Below are 21,219 nucleotides of genomic sequence, written 5' to 3'. Positions count from 1 at the left end.
CTACCGTTCCAAAGTTTGGAGTCACTTAGAAATGTCTTTGTTTTTGAAAGAAAAGCATCTTTCTGTCTATTAAAATAACATCAAATTGATCAGAAATACAGTGTAGACATTGTTAATGTTGTAAATGACTATTGTAGCTGAAAACCACAAAACACCAGTCTCAACATCAACAGTGAAGAGGATGCTGGCCTTCTAGGCAGAGTTGCAAAAAAAAATCTATATCTCAGACTGGCCAATAAAAAGAAAAGATTACGATAGGCAAAAGAACACAGACACTGGACAGAGGAACTCTGCCTAGAAGGTCAGCATCCCGGAGTCGCCTCTTCACTGTTGACGTTGAGACTGATGTATTGGGGGGAATATTTAATGAAGCTGCCAGTCGAAGACTTGTGTGGCGTCTGTTCATAAAACTAGACACTCTAATGTACTTGTCCCCTTGCTCTGTTGTGGCCTGGTGCCTCACACTCCTCTTTCTATTCTGGCTAGAGCCAATTTGGCTGTTCTGTGAAGGGAGTAGTACACATCGTTGTATGAGATCTTCAGTTTCTTGGCAATTTCGCACATGGAATAGCCTTAATTTCTCAGAACAATAATATACTGACTAGTTTCAGAAGAAAGTTCATTGTTTCTGGCCATTTTGAGCCTGTAACAGAACCCACAAATGCTGATGCTCCAGATACTCAACGTGTCTAAAGAAGGCCAGGTTTATTGCTTCTTTAATCAGAACAAGTTTTCAGCTGTGCTAACATAATTGCAAAAGGGTTTTCTAATGATCAATTAGCCTTTTAAAATTATAAACTTGGATTAGCTAACACAACGTGCCATTGGAACACAGGAGTGATGGTTGCTGATAATGGGCCTCTGTACGCCTATGTACAGTGCCTTGCGAAAGTATTCGGCCCCCTTGAACTTTGCAACCTTTTGCCACATTTCAGGCTTCAAACATAAATATATAAAACTGTATTTTTTGGTGAAGAATCAACAACAAGTGGGACACAATCATGAAGTGGAACGACATTTATTGGATATTTCAAACTTTTTTTAAAAATCAAAAACTGAAAAATTGGGCGTTCAAAATTATTCAGCCCCTTTACTTTCAGTGCAGCAAACTCTCTCCAGAAGTTCAGTGAGGATCTCTGAATGATCCAATGTTGACCTAAATGACTAATGATGATAAATACAATCCACCTGTGTGTAATCAAGTCTCCGTATAAATGCACCTGCACTGTGATAGTCTCAGAGGTCCGTTAAAAGCGCAGAGAGCATCATGAAGAACAAGGAACACACCAGGCAGGTCCGAGATACTGTTGTGAAGAAGTTTAAAGCCGGATTTGGATACAAAAAGATTTCCCAAGCTTTAAACATCCCATGCTTGTGGTCGGAGGCGCTGTATAGATGGTGTGACACAATTGCGGAGACTCCAGAAGCATGCAGAGACCAAATTCAGCTCTGTATCACATCGCAGTGTGCCTCTCAAATTTTGTAACAATGGACAGGGCTCCGTATAGCTCCACATTTACATGATTGGTTGACGGTAGGTGAGGGCGAGAGGTCCTATATAAACACAAACTCACTTCCTTGACAACTTCCTTCACAACAGCTCTGCACTGCTCTCGAAGCACAAGAAATATGAATGCCCTGACTTCTCCAGAAGCCATATCACTGTAAATGCAGACCTCGGATTGACCATTCAGTGCCTTTTACAGACCACACACCATGATGATAGGTTGACCTCCACAATCAGTTAATAATGTACAGTTGGGGTCAGGAATATCATCCGGTTGGGTCATGTGATTGGCCAGGAGGAGAAAGTAAGAGTTGGGGAGAGGGGTTGAGTCACTTCCTCTCCAAAAAGTAAGAATGTTTGCTTTCAGTCGCTAAGGAAATGACTGCATTGGGCCTGGAGAGAGTTCACAGGCTGCTCTCACATTTCTCTGCCTCCGCTTCTCCCCCTCACAGCGACATGCCTTGCCAAGACACACTTGCCCAAAACATTCACACGCAAACTCACAATCATTTTTTTTTTAACTCACAGGAGAGCACAAAAATAGAACCCAGTGGAGCTGTAACACATAAAAACACCTACTCAAGCACCTTCACTCACACCTCAACAAAACACACAACTGAGTCAAGAGCCCAGTCCAGCTTTTAACATTAGAACAGGAGAGAGGTACTCAGACTAAACGGATGAGAAATTGGAAATACACACTTGGGGCTCCACTACCTGCACACAGAGCTATCAAAGGTCTGATCACTGACTGCCACTCATCCACATGACAGGAAGGTCAGGGAGTCACAGCAATAGAAAAAGGGGGGGGGGGGCTACATCACTGCCTAATTTCTATAGTCGCAGAGGGGACAAAGGGATTCCAGTTACTTCAGATGCGAAATTGTGTGAAATTGCCCCCTTTGTAAACTCAATAGTTATTACTTACAAACCAAGTAGTTACACATATTCATCTTCCATATCAAGACAATTGTCACGTGGGATAACTGTGAAAGCCAGAACCCCACCAGACTGGGTCAGTGGTACCAGTGGGACAGACGGTGAGACCACAGGGCCAGGGAAGGGTGGAGGCTGTGGGCCTAGACATCCCAGAGATCAGCCCTCACATTTCAGTGGGACTGGGCAAACAAGGAGACTGCTGTGCGCAAGTTTGACAAGGGATGGAAGTGTTTGGCTGTGGTTGGCAGGGTTGTCCTATTTATCTAACCTTCATATGCCACTGGTTTTCCATGAGCCTGATTGTTAAATATGGTGCTTCTCCAGTCATATCCTGTGACTTAGTCTACTAGCATGTCATCAACATTTATGACAAGGGCACTGTGGAAAGAATTGGGAATGGGTGTCTGTTTTTCTGTGCGCATTTACACAAGGCTGTCATTATAATTAATCCAGGGTGGCTGTGTGTGTCATTGTTTGTGAGTGGTCTTTGGGTGAGGGTGTCCGCAGGGCCATATCCGTCACGGAAGGAAGCAGGGTCACTACTCTGGTTGCATGGTTAGAAATTGAGTGTGAATCAAAAGCACAGGGCCGCCAGCCACAACACCAGTCTGACCACAGAGGACACTGTTTTCAACTCCGCCTCAACCAAGAACATCTTACATTTAATATTCCTGCACTCCACTGTTGACTTGAAATTGTACTGCCACTAAGCCTCATAAACCTTGTGAAAAATAGTGCAAGCTCAAGCCCTCATAGCAAGATCAAGAAATATAGCGCTATTGATTACATAAAGTGCAGTTGACCGTGCATGTCAGAGCAAAAACCTAGCCCTGATGTCGAAGGAATTGTCCGTAGAGCTCCGAGACAAGACTGTGTCGAGGCACAGATTTGGGGAACGGTACCTAAACATTTCTGCAGCATTGAAGGTCCCGAAGAACACAGTGGCCTCCATCATTCTTAAATGGAAGAAGTTTGGCACCACCAAGACTCTTCCTAGAGCTGTCTGCCTGGCAAAAGTAAGCAATCAGGGAAGAAGGGCCTCGGTCAGGGAGGTCACCAAAAACCCAATGGTCGCGCTGACAGAGCTCCAGAGTTCCTCTGTGGAGAGGAGAGAACCTTCCACAAGGACAACCATCTCTGCAGCACTCCACCAACCAGGCTTTTACGATAAAGTGGCCAGACGGAAGCTACTCCTCAGTAAAAGGCACATGACAGCCCACTTGGAGTTTTCCAAAAGGCACCTAAAGGACTCTCAGACCATGAGAAACAAGATTTTCTGGTCTGAGGAAACTAAGATTGCACTCCTTGACCTGAATGCCAAGCATCACGTCTGGAAGAAACCTGGCACCATCACTACGGTGATGCATGGTGGTGGCAGCATCATGCTGTGGGGATGTTTTTCAGCAGCAGGGAGACTAGTCAGGAGAGGGAAAGATGAACAGAGCAAAATACAGAGAGATGTTTGATGAAAACCTGCTCCAGAGCGCTCAGGACATCAGACTGCAGTGAAGGACATCCAACAGGACATCATCCCTAAGCACACAGCCAACACAACGCAGGTGCTGCTTCGGGACAAGGCTCTGAATGTCCTTGAGTCTTTCCGATCTAACATCTCTGGAAAGACGTTGAAAATAGCTCATTAAGGGGTATTGTGTGTAGATTGATGAGAAACCCCCCCAATTTCAAACCATTTTAGAATAAGGCTGTAACATAACAAAATATGGACGAAGTCAAGGTTACTGAATACACTGCACAATAATAAGCATAACTAAGAGAACACAATATGAACAAAGGCCCTTTAATAAGTATAGTATAACATTAAGACAAAGTAACGATGCATCATGGGTCAAAAATACATTTTAAACACAGGACAGGTCATAGCAAAATCCTGTTCTTTAAAATTTGACATTTTGTTAAAAATTGACGTGCAAAAATAACCACTGAATGCAGTACATGACCCTGTTGCCTTGGGTGCAGAGAACCCACTACGTATGATGGATGTAACTCCAGCTGTGCAATTTGAAAGTATAGTACCAGTCGAAAGTTTGGACACACCTACACATTCAAGGGTTTGTCTTTATTTGTACTATTTTCTACATTGTAGAATATCAACACTACGAAATAACACACATGGAATCATGTAGTAACCAAAAAGGTGTGAAACAAAACTACATTTATTTTATATTCTTCAAAGTAGCCACCCTTTGCCTTGGTGACAGCTTTGCACACTCTTGGCATTCCATCAACCAGCTTATCCTGGAATGCTTTTCCAACAGTCTTGAAGGAGTTCCCACATACGCTGAGCACTTGTTGGCTGCTTTCCTTCACGCTGCGGTCCAACTCATCCCAAATCATCTCAATTGGGTTGAGGTCTGGTGATTGTGGAGGCCAGGTCATCTGATGCAGCACTCTATCACTCCCCTTCTTGGTCAAATAGCACTTACACAGCCTGGAGGTGTGTTGGGTCATTGTCCTGTTGAAAACCAAATGATTATCCCATTTGGTTTTCGCTTAGTGGGACTGCTGCAGAATGCTGTGGTAGCCATGCTGGTTAAGTGTGCCTTGAATTCTAAATAAATCACAGACAGTGTCACCAGCAAAGCATCCACACACCATCACACCTCCTCCATGCTTCACGGTGGGAACCACACATGCGGAGATCATCCGTTCACCTACTCCATGTCTCACAAAAGACATGGCAGTTGGAACCATAAATCGCAAATTTGGACTCTGTCCATTGCTTGTGTTTCTTGGCCCAAGCAAGTCTCTTCCTATTATTGGTGTCCTTTAGTAGTTGTTTCTGTGCAGCAATTCAACCATAAATGCCTCCTCTGAACAGTTGATGTTGAGATGTGTCTGTTACTTGAACTCTGAAGCCTTTGGGCTGCAATTCCTGAGGCTGGTAACTCTATTGAACTTATCCTCTGCAGCAGAGGTAACTCTGGGTTTTCCTTTCCTGTGGCGGTCCCCATGAGAGCCAGTTTCATTTAAGTGCTCGATTGGTTTTTGCGACTGCGCTTGAAGAAACTTTCAAAGTTCTTGAAATTTTCCAGATTAAGACATGAAGGTCAGTCAAAGTAATGATGGACTGTCATTTCTCTTTGCTTATTTGAGCTGTTCTTGCCATAATATGGACTTGGTCTTTTACCAAATAGGGCTGTCTTTAGTATAAAACCCCTACCTTGTCACAACACAACTGAGTGGCTCAAATGCATTCAGAAGGATGGAAATTCCACAAATTAACTTTAAACAAGGCACACCTGTTAATTGAAATCCATTCCTGTCTCAGCCTCCAGTATTTATGCTGCAGTAGTTTATGTGTCGGGGGCTAGGGTCAGTTTGTTATATCTGGAGTACTTCTCCTGTCCTATTCGGTGTCCTGTGTGAATCTAAGTGTGCGTTCTCTAATTCTCTCCTTCTTTCTCTCTCTCGGAGGACCTGAGCCCTAGGACCATGTCCCAGGACTACCTGACATGAGGACTCCTTGCTGTCCCCAGTCCACCTGGCCATGCTCCTGCTCCAGTTTCAACTGACCTGAGCCCTAGGACCGTGCCCCAGGACTACCTGACATGAAGGCTCCTTGCTGTCCCCAGTCCACCTGACTGTGCTGCTGCTCCAGTTTCAACTGTTCTGCCTTATTATTATTTGACCATGCTGGTCATTTATGAACATTTGAACATCTTGGTCATGTTCTGTTATAATCTCTACCCGGCACAGCCAGAAGAGGACTGGCCACCCCACATAGCCCGGTTCCTCTCTAGGTTTCTTCCTAGGTTTTGGCCTTTCTAGGGAGTTTTTCCTAGCCACCGTGCTTTTACACCTGCATTGTTTGCTGTTTGGGGTTTTAGGCTGGGTTTCTGTACAGCACTTTGAGATATCAGCTGATGTACGAAGGGCTATATAAATAAATTTGATTTGATTTGATTCCAGGTCACTACCTCATGGTTGAGAGAATGCCAAGAGTGTGCAAAGCTGTCACCAAGACAAAGGGCGGCTACTTCAAAAAATCTCAAATAAAATATATTTTGATTTGTTTAACACTTTTTTGGTTACTACATGATTCCATGTGTTATTTCATAGTTTGTCTTCACTATTATTCTACAATGTAGAAAATAGTCAAAATATAGAAAAACCCTTGAATGAGTAGGTGTGTCCAAACTTTTGACTGCTACTGTATATTCTTAGTATTGTCAACCTATTTAGAGGGGATTTAAATTAGTAATGGACATTTTCCATAATTGCAGATGGACCAGTTTACAAGGATAATACACTGGGACAGAGATTGACAGCTAAAAGGCTGAAACTAAATGTTTCTCTGTTCTAATTAGACAAACATCAGACAAACACTCCCTCAGATAGAGATGGTTTCCATTTTCTCTCTGAATGGGCCAATCAATAAGAGGAAGAATTAGAACGATTGCAAGTGATTACATATTTACATTTCATGGTGGCATTAATCGTTAAAAGTACATTCAGCAATATGACGTGACTATAAATATGGACTTCTGAAGGAGAGAGTAGGAAGAAGCTAATCTGGGCAGCATTACCACACAGCTATCACACTCCTGGCTGGTACAAATATATGCAGCTGTTTATCAGTATATCTGTGTGGGTGGGTTCTAACAAGCAGTGGTGTAAAGTATTTCGGTAAAAATACTTTAAAGTAAAACTTAAGTAGGTTTTTGTTGGGTAGCTGTACTTTACTATTCTGGACCACTTTTACTTCACTACATTCCTAAAGAAATTAATGTATTTTTTTACTCCATACATTTTCCCTGACACCCAAAAGTACTCGTTACATTTTGAATGCTTAGCAGAAACAGGAAAATGGACCAGGGAGAATATCCCTGGTCATCTCTACTGCCTCTGACCTGGAGGACTCACTAAACACAAATGATTCATTTGTAAATTATGTCTGAGTGTTGGAGTGTGCCCCTGGCAATCCATAAATTAATAGAACATGAAAATGGTGTCATCTGGTTTGCTTAATATACGGAATTTGACAACTTATACTTTTACAATTGATACGTAAGTATATTTTAGCAATTACATTTACTGTTGATACTCAAGTATATTTAAAACCGAATACTTTTAGACTTTTACTCCAGTATTTTACTGGGTGACGTTCACTTGAGTTATTGTCTGTTAAGGTATGTTTACAATTGGGTACTTTTCCCCCACCACTGCTAACAAGGCATTGCCCTCTTTCTGAAGTTATTGCACTGTTGTTCATGGTAACGTCACATCGCTGAGTCTCCGTTTAATGTCACCATGGCGGTGGCATTAATAGTAGCAAACTAACTATTGTTACAATTCTATAAAATGGTCTTTGGACATGGTTGCATATAACTCCATTCCATATGAAAATACACATGACGAGCACCTTAAAGGATGAGTATCTCCAGCAGACAATGATGATACACACCAGGTAGTTTGTGGAGTTGCATGGGAGAAGGGGGACATGAGACATGGGTACATTTCATATTCTATAAACTACTTTCACATTTCTAAGATTATAATGCACTAAAGTATATGTCAGGGGTCAGACAGGCACATGAAGTGTCTCTGAAATGAATAGGCTACCCTGGTCAAGTGACAATACTAAGGATGGAGATAGCCTGTTTCTCAGGGATGGAATTTTAGACTTCCTCACACAGTACAGTAATGGAATAGGAAGACTCTTTACTGTCATATTCCTAATGCACTAGGCAGAAGGATGTGGCCATCCTACACACAGTCCACATCGTCCCCTTCAGCTCCCCACTCATCAAACCTCATCTGAGGGGAGGGGGCAGCAGGATGGAGGCTGTTGATGTTGTCCAGGGCTTCTGGGTCCGGCTCCTCTCCCAGGCCTGCCTCCATGTTGCCAGACTCCTCACGGTGAGTGCGGACATGCTTGCGCAGCGCCGCTGGCTCCTTGAAGGTGCGGTTGCAGAAGGGGCAGATGCAGGGCTTCTCTCCAGTATGGATGCGCTGGTGGTGCTTCAGGTGCTGCAGTCGGCTCAGACGCTTGCCACAGATGGCACACACATAGGGCTTGTCACCCGTGTGGGTGCGCTGGTGCTTGCGTAGGCCGTCTAAATGGCGGAAGATTTTAGGACATTCAGAGCAGGAGTAGGGCTTCTCACCTGTGTGAATGCGAAGATGGGTTTTCAGGGCCCCTGACTCACGGAAGCGGCGGCCACACACCCCGCACGGATAGGGCTTCTCTCCTGTGTGGATGCGGATGTGCTTCTTCAGGCTGGAGATGAGGCGGAAGGTCTTCCCACACTCTAGACAGTGGTGGGGCCGATCTGCATCTGGATCTCCTGGAGAGGTGGATGGTCCTGCTGTCTCTCCCGCCCTCCCTGGGGATATGCTGTCCCTTCCCACTGTTCCAGGAGACCTCAACACCACTTTCTGTCCTGCCAGTACACCCTGAGTCGGACCACCAGTGGCAGTACGTGGCCTCGTTGGTTTTGGGTGTCGAAGAGAGTAGCTTCCGGAGCGCAATGACCCCTCCTGCTCCACCACATGGATATATCCTAGATCACCCACATTCTGGGCCGTCTGCTCACTGCCGCCAGCACCCCCGGCGCTCCTCGGCCCTGGCCCTCTCCTGCAAGCCTGCTCTGGACCTGAACTTGTACCAGGCCCCTGCTCTTCTTTGATCTCAAATCTTGTTCCTCCTGCTTGTGTCCCCTGCTGCTGCCTCCTCTCATCTGTTTAGTACAAAATAACAGAAAGGGCTGTAAGCACACAGATATTCAAATGTTTCAAATAATTCCAAATGAATGGCATTAACCACAACACATACATGAGAAAATTTATGTGGACAGCAGCTCGTGAAAAATCATGGGCATTAATATGGAGTTTGTCCCCCTTTTGCTGCGATAACAGCCTACCCTCTTCTGGGAAGGCTTTCCAATAGATGTTAGAACATTGCTGTGGGGACTTGCTTCCATTCAGCCATAAGAGCACTAGTGAGGTCGGGCACTGATGTTGGACGATTAGGCCTGGCTCGCAGTCAGCGTTTCAATTCATCCTAAAGGTGTTCGATTGGGTTGAGGTCAGGGCTCTGTGGAGGCCAGTCAAGTTCTTCCACACCGATCTCGACAAACCATTTCTCTATGGACCTCCCTTTGTGCACAAGGGCATCGTTGTGCTGAAACAGAAAAAGGCCTTCCCAAACTGTTGCCATAAAGTTGGAAGCACAGAATCATCTAGAATGTCATAGGGTTAAGATTTCCCTTCACTGGATCTAAGGGGCCATGCCCAAACCATTGAAACCAGCCCCAGACCATTCATCCTCCACCAAACATTACAGTTGGCACTAGGCATTGGGGCAGGTATCATTCTCCTGGCATCCCCCAAACCCAGATTGGTCTGTTGGACTGCCAGGATACGAAGTGTGAGTCATCACTCCAGAGAACACGTTTCAACTGCTCCTGAGTCCAAAGGCTTTATACCTCTCTAGCCTGGCATTGCGCATAGTGATCTTAGGCTTGTGTGCAGCTGCTCAGCCATAGAAACCCATTCCATGAAGCTCCAGACGAACAGTTCTTGTGCTGATGTTGCTTCCAGAGGCAGTTTGGAACGCGATAGTGTTGCAACCGAGGCCTGATGATTTTTTACGAGATATGCGCTTCAGCGGTCCCATTCTGTGAGCTTGTGTGGCCTACCACTTCGTGTTTGAGCCGTTGTTGCTCCTAGACGTTTCCACTTCACAATAACAGCACTTACAGTTGACTGGGGCAGCTCTAGCAGGGCTGTCTTGATAGAAAGGTGGCATCCTATGACGGTGCCATGTTGCAAGTCACTGAGCTCTTCAGTAAGGCCATTCTACTGCCCATTTGTCTATGGAGACTGCATGGATGTGTGCTCGATTTTATACACCTGTCAGCAACGGGTGTGGCTGAAATAGCCGAATCGACTGATTTGAATGGGTGTCCACATACATTTTTGTATATATAGTGTAGGAAGTGATATTCTAAATTGTTATATCTACATAGGATTGCCTTGTGACAAATAGGAATAATTTACCTGGCCGGCTGTGGTCAGAGCAGATGTTAGGTGTGTTGGCAGCATAAGAGTCCATAGAATGGTTGGTCACAGAGCCGTCTGGTTGGATAGAGAGCTGACACATTTTATAGTCATCCCTGGAGTCGTACCCATGCAGAGACTCACTGAGAGAGCCACTCATCTCTAGGTCGACTCCGGAAACACACCGTCCGTCTGCGCCATTGACATTACGGTGGCTCTGGCGGTCCCTGTCCATACTTGTGTTCATAGAGCCAATAGATGTGAGAGAGGGGGCGAATACTGACTGACCCATGGTCTGTGCACCAGGGAAAGGAATTTGCAACTGGTCAATTAACTTTTGGGCGCTGCTAAGACATTCCTGCAACGTCCTCAATTCCACTTTGAGCCTTTCGTTCTCCTGCTCCTTGTTAACCAGCTCTTGTTGGGTCTCGTTGAGCACAAGTACTACCTCGCCCAAGAGGGTATCTACAGCAGCGGATAACGTGGTTCGAATGGTCGGGGCTAACCGTGTCTTGAGTGAGGATATAGTCATGTTACCCTGGCATGCTTGGTGCGCATACTCAGCTTTCTCTACTTTACGATCACAAGACTCAGTCCCAGCTCGGTTTGGTGCGTTGATTATACTTTGTTTACGATTAGCACCACCGGCTGTGCTATTGCTATTCAACGGAGAATCCGTGCCGCTGTTACAATTTCCTCGCCTGGAAGCCATGGCTAGCTAACTACAGTAGCTACCGTTACTGCGCTGGCCAGCTTGCACCGACTGCAAAGGCCGCCTGAGACTAGTTAATAGTTCAAACGTGAAAGATAACTATTTCGCTGTAAGCAAATCCAACAAGGTACCGTTCACTATGCCAATAAATAATGTAATTTCTTGACAAGTTTAGCTCACTAGCTAAACCCGAAAAAATAAGCTAACGTTACTGTTAGCTACCAAGCAAGCTAACATCAGCTAGCTAGTTGACCAAAGACACTGACGGTGATGAATAAAAATGGTCTGTCAAAATTCAGTAACAGAAGTTTGTTTTTGCTTTATATTAACAGCGTGTTTGGAGTAAACTTGCACTGTAATCTAATTGAGAGCTATGCCAGTCGCAATGCCAACATCCGTTCGACGTCCATCTTCTACTTCTAGGTAGGGGCGTTTCACCGTCGCACATGAATGACGTATAATCTGTACATGCAACGGAAGCGTTCCTCTGGTGTTGCTGACGGATGCCAGATCTTACAACAACTGGAAAGGCATTTTCAGTATCAGCTAACCACATCATATGTTATAGCATTCAATTCAATGCAAGGGGCTTTATTGACATAGGAAACATATGTTTACGTTTGTAGAAATATTACAACGTTCTCCTGCTCCTCCAATAAAAAGTGAACAGAAATTATTACTAACACAAGTTCCAAAATAATAAAGGCATTTCAAATGTCATATTATGTCTATACAGTGTTGTAACGATGTGCAAATAGTTAAAGCAATCCAATTTAAGTGGCTTTATTGGATGGGAAAGATATGCTTACATTGCCAAAGCAAGTGAAATAGATAATAAACAAAAGTGAATATCTAACTTGATGATACAGTTGATAAGGTATCACGCAAAAATTGGTTGATGCATGGAAACGCGATCAATGGTTGGCTACATGTTCTTTTCACAAAGTTTCTAAACCCAGAGCAGCAACATTGCCAGGCTTCCAGGAACCCTTGCGAAACTAATCAAACAGACCAGGCCTGGGGTTTGAGAAGTCAATGAGAGAAGTGAAAAATTAAAGGCACAACCTAGATTATAGCCAATGTCTAAAGTAGTTGAATATGTTATTACTCCAACCTCATGAAAGTGACAAACTGACACGTTTTCAATTTAGTCAAAAACAACTTTATATCGAAAGAGTGCCTTTGATTTGACAGCCTGCACATGCGCAGTTCGGTGCGAGACTTGAGCCTAGCTAGGCTAGATTGAGCCTAGCTAGGCAACTCGCCATCGCCTAGAAGTGTGATCGGGATTTCGATTGGCTATAGTTGCTTCTCCAATCTTCAGAGTACGCGGTTGAACACTGTATGATGGAAACAGTCAGTTTGTTATTTTTGACTAAAACATAAGGAATATTCATTAAATATGTATACCGAACTTGTTTTTGTGTGGATTCCGCGACGCGGTTAGCTTTTAACAGCCAGGAATGCTATTTTTTGTCCCAGAATCCCACTTAACAGACACGTTGAAGCCTGCTTGACAGAGATGCTTAGCTGCTAGCCTTCAAGCTAAAGAAGTTGGTACCAGATGAGTTTTGCAATGGAGCCCTCTTTGTCTGGAGAAATAAATGAACGGGTCCAGCGCTGTAGGAGCTGTATCTACTACACTGTGTTTCGGGACAAACCGGATTAGTCAGAGATTCAATGCTGCAATTGTTTCCTTGCTGAGGATTATAGGCTTGAGGTGGCTTCCTTGATCACACAGGTCGACAGCCTACGTAAGAAACTGGGGAAAACGCAGAATGGAATGTTTACCTTTTCTACCCAGGTGCCTGGACGGAGTTTGCGCTTGTTGGATGCATCTCTGCCTTGGTGTTTGTTGTTATCCAACTGGCCGGTGTTGCCCAGAGCTCCCCCATCTGATAGCGGAGTTGAAGGAGCACAACAAGAGGAGCAAGACAATCAATGACAATTGAAGAAGACAGTGGACTCCCGCAAAGCAGTCTACACTCCTAACGAGAGGCCCGGAGCGGATACAAACAACAATTTGTTTTGCTGTCCTGGAGTCTGATCTTCCTGAACCTTCGTCGCTGGGGAAGCCTGTGTCTGCGGCTGCAGTGCCTACTCCTACGATTTCGAAGTCAACATTGGCAACCCCTGCTCTGGATCGAGCGGGGCTTCTCCATCTGTCAGAGGCCTGCACCAGGCAATGGGAGCAACAGGCTCAAGTTATCCTGCCTCTCGCCCGTCCATAAAGGGTTCTGCGAATCCTGTGAAGCGTGGGAGTTGGCTGATTTCCCTGTACTTCTCGCCAGCTGTGATTTTGGGCAGCTCCATGGTAAGAAATGTGACAGTTTCTGGTGCAAAAACAATGTCTTATCCTGGAGCTGGAGTAAATGACATTACTAAGCTGTTCCCGAATTTACTACGTCAGGACATAGAAATAAATTATATCGTAGTCCATGTGGGTTTTAATGACATTATGAAGGGCAGCTCTGAACAGTTGAAACTTGATTTTAAAGCGCTGATTGACTCTCTGCAAGACACTAACAAAAGACCCATCATATCTGGCCCTGTGCCCTCTCTGAATCATGGCATTGAACGATTTAGCAGGATTATTTCTCTTCGCAACTGGCTACGTGATTATTGCAGCTCAATGGGTGTAACTTTTGTTGACTATTTCAATACCTTTTGGAAACAAAACACATTTTATAAGGAGGATGGGATACACCCAAATCATTATAAGGCTGCGTTGAGACAATGACTTATCACTGACCCAAGCCCATCTCAGATAATCCCTACCAAATGTACATTATACCAGGGGCGTTGGTAGACACAATGTAAGTAACCTAATTTATGTCCTTCTAACTGCCCTGAATGCATCTGCTGATGCTACAGCTATTGTATGCAGTAATCATGTACCTATGAACCAGATTTATACTGTTAGCACTGAGGCAGTGTGCCCTAGGAGGAAGTCCACTGTGTGCAGCTCACCCTGCACTAACATAAATAACATGAGCATATCTACTGCTGCTAAGCTTCCCAGTAAAGCAATGGAAACAAGTAAGCATCCCAGAAGAAAAGTGCTCAAAATAACCCACGTTAACATATGTAGCTGAAGAAACAAGGTTCATGAAATCAATAATTTGCTAGTAATAGATGACATTCATATTTTGACTATCACTGAAACTTACTTAGATAATACCTTTGATGATTTAGTGGTAGCAATACAAGGTTAGAACATTTTACAGAAAAGACAGAAATGCCAATTTTGTAGTGATTTCTATGTTGTTGATGTAAAGAATATTTGGCTGCACTTGACACATTTATGAAATTGCTTATTCCAGTTAATAATACGCATGCACCCATTAAGAAAATTACTGTAAAAACTGTTAAATCCCCATGGATTGATGAGGAATTGAACAATTGTATGGTTGAGGGGGATGAGGCAAAAGGAATGGCAAAAAAGCCTGGCAGCACAACCAATCATTCATTGAATCAGATGGCTCATTCATCACAAAACCAACTGATATTGCCAACTATTTTAAGGATTTTTTCATTGGCAAGATTAGCAAATTTAGGCATTAGCAAACACTGACACATCCAAGTATAGCTGACCAAATTATGAAAGACAAGCATTGTAATTTTGAGTTCCGTAAAGTGAGTGGGGGAAGGGGTGAAACAATTATTGTTGTCTATCAATAATGACAAGCCACCAGGGTCTGACAACTTGGATGGAGAATTACTGAGGATAATAGCGGACAATATTGCCAGTCCTATTTGCCATATTTTCAATTTAAGCCTACTAGAAAGTGTGTGCCCCCAGGCTCGGAGGGACGCATAAGTCATTCCGCTACCTAAGAATAGTAATGCCCACTTTACTGGCTCAAATAGCTGACCAATCAGCCTGTTACCAACCCATAGTACATTTTTTAGGGGGAAAAATGTGTATTTGACCAGATACAATGCTATTTTACAGTAAACAAAATGACAACAGACTTTCAGCACGCTTATAGGGAAGGACATTCAACAACCACAGCACTGATGAATGGCTGAGAAAAATTTATGAAAAAATATTGTGGGGGTTGTTTTGTTAGACTTCAGTGTGGCTTTTGACGTTATCGATCATAGTCTGTTGCTGGAAAAACGTATGTTATGGCTTTACACCCCCCTGCTATATTGTGGATAAAGAGTTACCTGTCTAACAGAACAGTGTTCTTTAATGGATGCCCCTCCAACGTAATCAAGGTAAAATCAGGAATTCCCCAGGGCAGCTGTCTAGGCCCCCTACTATTTTCAATCTTTACTAACGACTTGCCACTGGCTTTGAGTAAAGCCAATGTGTCTATGTATGGATGATTCAACACTATACATGTCAGCTACTATGGCGACTGCAATGACTGCAACACTTAACAAAAAGCTGCAATTAGTTTAAGAGTGGGTGGCAAGGAATACGTTACTCCTAAATATTTGAAAAACTAAAAGCATTGTATTTGGGACAAATCATTCACTAAATCCTAAACCTCAACTAAATTGAGCATGTTGGACATTGAGCAAGTTGAGGTGACTAAACTGCTTGGAGTAACCCTGTAAACTGTCATGGTCAAAACATATTGATACAACAGTAGCTAAGATGGGAAGAAATCTGTCCATAATAAAGCACTGCTCTTCCCTCTTAACAGCACTATCAACAAGGCAGGTCCTACAGGCCCTAGTTTTGTCGCACCTGGACTACTGTTCAGTCATGAGGTCAGGTACCACAAAAAGGGACTTAGGGAAATTGCAATTGGCTCAGAACAGGGCAGCATGGCTGGCCCTTGGATGTACACAGAGAGCTAATATACATTTTATGCATGTCGGACACCCATGCATACCCCACAAGACATGCCATAAGAGGCCTCTTCACAGTCCCCATGTCCAGAACACACTATGGGAGGCGCACAGTATTATATAGAGCCATGACTACATGGAACTCTATTCCACATGAAGCAACTAATGCAAGCAGTAAAATTAGATTTAAAAAACAGATAAAAATACACCTTATGGAACAGCGGGGACTGTGAAGCAACACAAACACAGACACATGTATACACACACACACGATAACATACACACTATACAAACACTTACACATGGATTTTGTGCAGTAGATATGTGGTACTGGTGGAGTATGGGCTTGAGGGCACACAGTGTGTTGTGAAATCTGTGAATGTAGTTTAATGTTTTTAAAACTATATAAACTGCCTTAATTTTGCTGGACCCCAGGAAGAGTAGCTGCTGCCAAGGCATGGGGATCCATAATAAATACAAATACTGTCTTTGTTATGTAGCATTATATTGGATCGCTCCAATATGGTATTCTTCCCCTCACCAGGATGCATTCCGAGTAAGAATTTTAGATGAATCCTGTGTACTGGGTAATGCAGCGACTGACCCCCTAAAATAGCCCCCGTCTTACTACTCCCACTTCTCTCTTTTCTTGGCTCATTCCAGAGAGGATTCACTTGGTAAGAGCTCTATGTTTAGGTGTAAAAGCTCAGAAGTATACCGGCAGCTATTAAATAGCTTGGAGCAGCTAGCCTCTCCATCAGGGTGCTCTGCTGTCCCCCCACTCAGTTTGGCTTGTGCCATCTCATTTTAATTACTACTATTACGGCACTGAGAGTTTGTCCTAGTTGTCTGTGTCTTGTCTGTCCACCGGAATCCTCCCGGTTAGCCTAACCCCGCAAGATAGGGAGTCTGTGTATGTTTTGCTCCGGCAGGCTTGCAGTTCTCCCTGGAGAGTCAGTCACATGTCGCTAGGCGTGCAACGCTGGTATTTCACAGGGCAGTTTACATCTTGTCAAAACTCTTGTTTGTTCCACAGTGAACGAGCTATGCGGTAGCTAGCTTAACGAGAGCAGACCACCGCAGAACTAAGCTCACACCTTACAACCTGCCAACACCCCCATGTATGGTAGAATAAACTATAACGTGGCGTGAGTTACAGCCGACCCACACGCTAGGATCGAGCTGACATGTGTGAGTTTGTGTGCTCTTCCCCTCCCCCTGGATCAGGCAGTTCACACCCCGTTCACATCTCCTCTCATTCAGATAGTGTATGGCTCCAGGTCATCTATAAGTCTTTGCTAGGTAAAGCCCCGCCTTATCTCAGGTCACTGGTTACCATAGCAACACCCACCTGTAGCACATGCTCCAGCAGGTATATTTCACTGGTCATCCCCAAAGCCAACACTTCCTTTGGCCGCCTTTCCTTCCAGTTCTCTGCCTCCAATGACTGGATCGAATTTCAAAAATTACTGAAGCTGGAGTCCTATATCTCCCTAACTTTAAGCATCAGCTGTCAGAGCAGCTTTCCAATCACTGTACCTGTACACAGCCAATCTGTAAATAGCACACCCATCAACTCATTGGCAAGGTGCCTCAACTCGAACCAGGTCCTGAAAGAGTAAGTGATGAATGGATGCAAAGCACTTTCGAGACCCTTACCATCATGTCATATCTCGTAAATGCGGCTACAAAGCTGCAATCCTACCATGTCTTGCTGATCCCTTGCCTCCCACAGATGGTGGTCCTGGGGATGTTGATCGACTGAACTCTTATGAGAGCACGTCTCCCTTAGGTAAGATTGGGGAAGATACAAGACGAGCCGTGTCCGTATTACAGTGTCAGAAGTTACTCGGCCTACTCACGTTGGCTTCTCTGTTGATTTGCTGGGCCTTCTTCACCTCAGGCTGCCACTCGAGCGATGGTTCAACTCTCACCATGTGGCACCATAGATAACACAGACATCGTCAGCTATCGGTGACGAATACATGTGTGAGGACTCTGTCAAAATGGCGCTCTCACTCCTTCCTGTTGGAGGGACACTGAACAGAGTCCACCACAGGGAGCTAGTGTGCACCGATGCCTCGCTAGCGGGTTCGGGGACATTGTTCAAAGGAATGGCAGAGAGTGGACGCTGGAGCCTCGCATGGAGTGGCGAGGCTCAATGTGCTGGAGCTCAGGGCAGCACTCCAACAGTTCCGGCCCTAATTGGAGGGGAAGTATGTCCTGGTCAGATCAGACAATCAATCACCAGGGGGGACTGAGTTCACGGCACCTCCACAAACTGGCTCCGGAGCTCTTGCTGGGGGCTCAGACCCACTTAGTGCCACTGTGGTTAGCACACATCCCCGGGGTCCTGAACCGGGCAACGGACATGCTTTAGAGAAATGGCCCGCCGGAAGTGGACTGGAGTCTACACCCCCAGGTGATGCTACAGCTGTGGGAAAGGTTTTGGAGAGTGCAGGTGGATCTGTTTGCATCTCAGGCTCAGCAAGAGAAGATTTTGAAAATGGAAAAGCTTAACGGGGAAGAAGATTAAAAGCCATGTCCGTGCTACTTATGAGAGGTTGAGGGGAGTCATCACTGGGTTCCCAATATCTATGTCCACAGATAATATTAAAGAAAATGTGAAGGGAGGCCAAAAGGTTCCTCAATAGGAAAGAGTGTCAAAGAAGTGAAAGCTTATTAGTGATGCTGAGAAAAGTACAGATAGGATTCCTTAGTTTTAATGTTAGAGAATGTGTCTCATATGCACTGCAGTGTTTTAAATGCCAAAGAAAGGGACATGTAACTGCTCAGTGTCAAGGAAAGAAAATATGTGCTAAGTGTGGAGGGGAACATGATTACGGTGAATGTGGAAACAATGTCATGGTTAAACGGCCGTAATTGTGGGGGAGAACACAGTGCAGCATTTGGTGGATGCCAGGTACAGAGAGAGGCTCAGAGATATAGGATCAGTCATGATGTATCATATGCAGAGGCTGTAAAACAGTTTGGTAGAACTACAGTGAGGACTGATGGAGCTGACATGGATGTACCTGTAGTAAGTGCACCTACTGTCAGGGTTGGTGCTTGTCTTGGCAGGATTTCAAGGCCTTTTCAGAAATGTTGTGCTCATGAATGTGCAGTGTCAAATGACACTTTGACAATGAATAAAGTTGACTTCACAGCTTTTATTGATAAGGTTATTAATACGACTGTGGAAAGCAGAAATGCCAGGTTGAAGGTTATTGTGGAGATGGCAAAATAGATATTAGGGGTGACAGATGTTACTCTTGAAATGGTTGTTGACATGCTGAACAATCCTAAGGGTGGAGTGTTTCAGCATGATATAGATAAAGTTGAATGGGGTTGGGGAGGAGTTTTGCGGGAGGGTGTAGTAGAAGTTTTGAATTTATTTGGTTTTGAATTGTATTTTTATGGTAGTACAGAATTGGGCAGATCATGATTGATCGTACATTCCAGCTCAGTAGGTGTAAGCATGCACTTAAACAATTGTTTGCGGACCGACATGATATCATAGAAGAAGGAGAATAAGAAGAAGCAGCAGCAGCCTGAGGGCAGGATCCCAGTGTTGCCATCTTAGTGACTTTGTCGTTATATTTAGCGAGTATTCAGACCCCTCTAGCTACACATTTTCAAAAAACTGACTAGTGACAAATCTAGCGACTTTTTCTGGTGTTATTGGAGACTTTTGGAGACTCTGACGTGAAAAAGCACGTATCGTTCTTACTCTTCTCAACGAGCAGCGGATGCTGCCATGGGCCCCACCCCGTCCCAAAGCACTCACAGGCGGCCCAGTCCTCACGCAGCAGTCCCTCCCAGCTGCAGTCAGAGCAGGAGATGTTCACCCCTCCGAGTCCAGACTGCAAAAGAATCGCACATGCGGGAAGCCTCCACTGGCTGATCCCGCCCTGGCTTACATTCAGGGCGGGATGTAAATGTAAAATGTTCTTTGTCTAAAATAAATCACTGCATTTGACTCACACAGCCTCAGTCACTTACTCACCTTGTCCACTGTGTGTGTGCCTCTCTGTGACAGAAGCTAAACATCTAGCTGGCTAGCTCATCATGTCTCAGTCTAAACTGTACACTCAAAAATACAGAAAGGACTGGGAATCACACCCTGAATTCATGGCTGGATGAAGCTGTTTATTGGAAATGATACACGGGCATACTACCTGTATTGTCAGGCTGATTTCTACACCAAACTTAGTGATGTAAAAAAAAAAACACATGACAACTCAAAGAAACACTCAAAAGGCAAAGCCTTATAACAGTTCCTCCACCCAAAACAAGCTGCCATTTATGGTTTAAAAAAATAGACTCTGCAAAAAAGGCTGAGGCTACCATGGCATTAGCTATCGCTGAACACTGTTCTATGCTGCCATGTGATCACATTGGAGAAACATGTAGAGCTGCTTTCTCAGACTCCACTGCTGCTACTCACTTCAAAATGCACAGAAATTATTAATGGTGTTCTAGCACCATACTTTCTAAAAAAGTTGGTAGCAGATGTGGGTGACCAGCGTTTCTGCCTCCTCCTCGATGAGTCCACGGATGTAAGTGTTTCTAAGTACCTGGGGGTTGTGATAAGGTACTTTAGTGACACCAAGCAGACAATTGTATCAACATTTCTGGGGCTTGTTGAGTTGGAGGGAGGAGATGCCAAATCTATAGCCTGTGCTGTTGTGGCTTTCCTCGAGAAGTGTTGTCTTAAAAAAGAGAAACTCCTTGGGATAGGGACTGACAATGCCTCTGTTATGACGAGGATTAACAATGGGGTCCATAAAGTGCTGAAGGAGGAGTATGGCCTCACATATCTGGTTCTTATTCACTGTGTGCCACTCTCTGCAGCTTGCTCATTTGTAGTTCTAAACATACTAACGTTCTATCTGTCCCACGACAGTATTCCTCTCTCCTACAACGTTATTCCTCTCTCCTACAGCATCCATCACAATTACATGCACATGGCCAATTATGCAAATTAGACGATGACGTCATTTAGCGATTTCTAGCGCATTTTAGGACAGCCAATAGCTACTTTTCTTACTGAGGAGTCAGCTAAGGAGGTTAGCTGACAACGTAACGAAAACGATGCGCACACATCAGTAGTGATTATAGTGCAAATGTAGGTATATTTTTAATAAACATTGGATACGAAATATAGTTTACATGTCAACAATCTAAGCCAACTGTCTGTTTTGCCCCATAGTTGTGCACAAGTTGGTTTTAT

At 44.3% G+C, this 21,219-nt stretch overlaps 2 protein-coding genes across 4 annotated transcripts in view; one reads left to right on the top strand and one right to left on the bottom strand.

The window, feature by feature from the left end:
• The window catches only part of LOC127930735 (uncharacterized), a 212,792-nt gene that overhangs the window by 137,713 nt on the left and 53,860 nt on the right, over window positions 1–21,219 (top strand). The window lies entirely within an intron of this gene.
• LOC118385078 (zinc finger protein with KRAB and SCAN domains 1-like) lies at window positions 4,231–11,614 on the bottom strand. Its single transcript, XM_035771919.2, has 2 exons — window positions 10,469–11,614; window positions 4,231–9,147 (listed from the first exon to the last, which is right to left on the bottom strand). Exons 1-2 carry the CDS (start codon window positions 11,178–11,180, stop codon window positions 8,174–8,176), a joined length of 1,686 nt encoding a protein of 561 aa, XP_035627812.1. The 5' UTR covers window positions 11,181–11,614; the 3' UTR covers window positions 4,231–8,173.

The sequence above is a fragment of the Oncorhynchus keta genome, chromosome 6 (assembly GCF_023373465.1).
Source record: "Oncorhynchus keta strain PuntledgeMale-10-30-2019 chromosome 6, Oket_V2, whole genome shotgun sequence".
In the NCBI taxonomy this organism is placed as follows: Eukaryota; Metazoa; Chordata; class Actinopteri; order Salmoniformes; family Salmonidae; genus Oncorhynchus; species Oncorhynchus keta.
The sequence above is the reverse complement of the archived record's forward strand: the minus strand, read 5'-3'. Positions and strand labels throughout refer to the sequence as shown.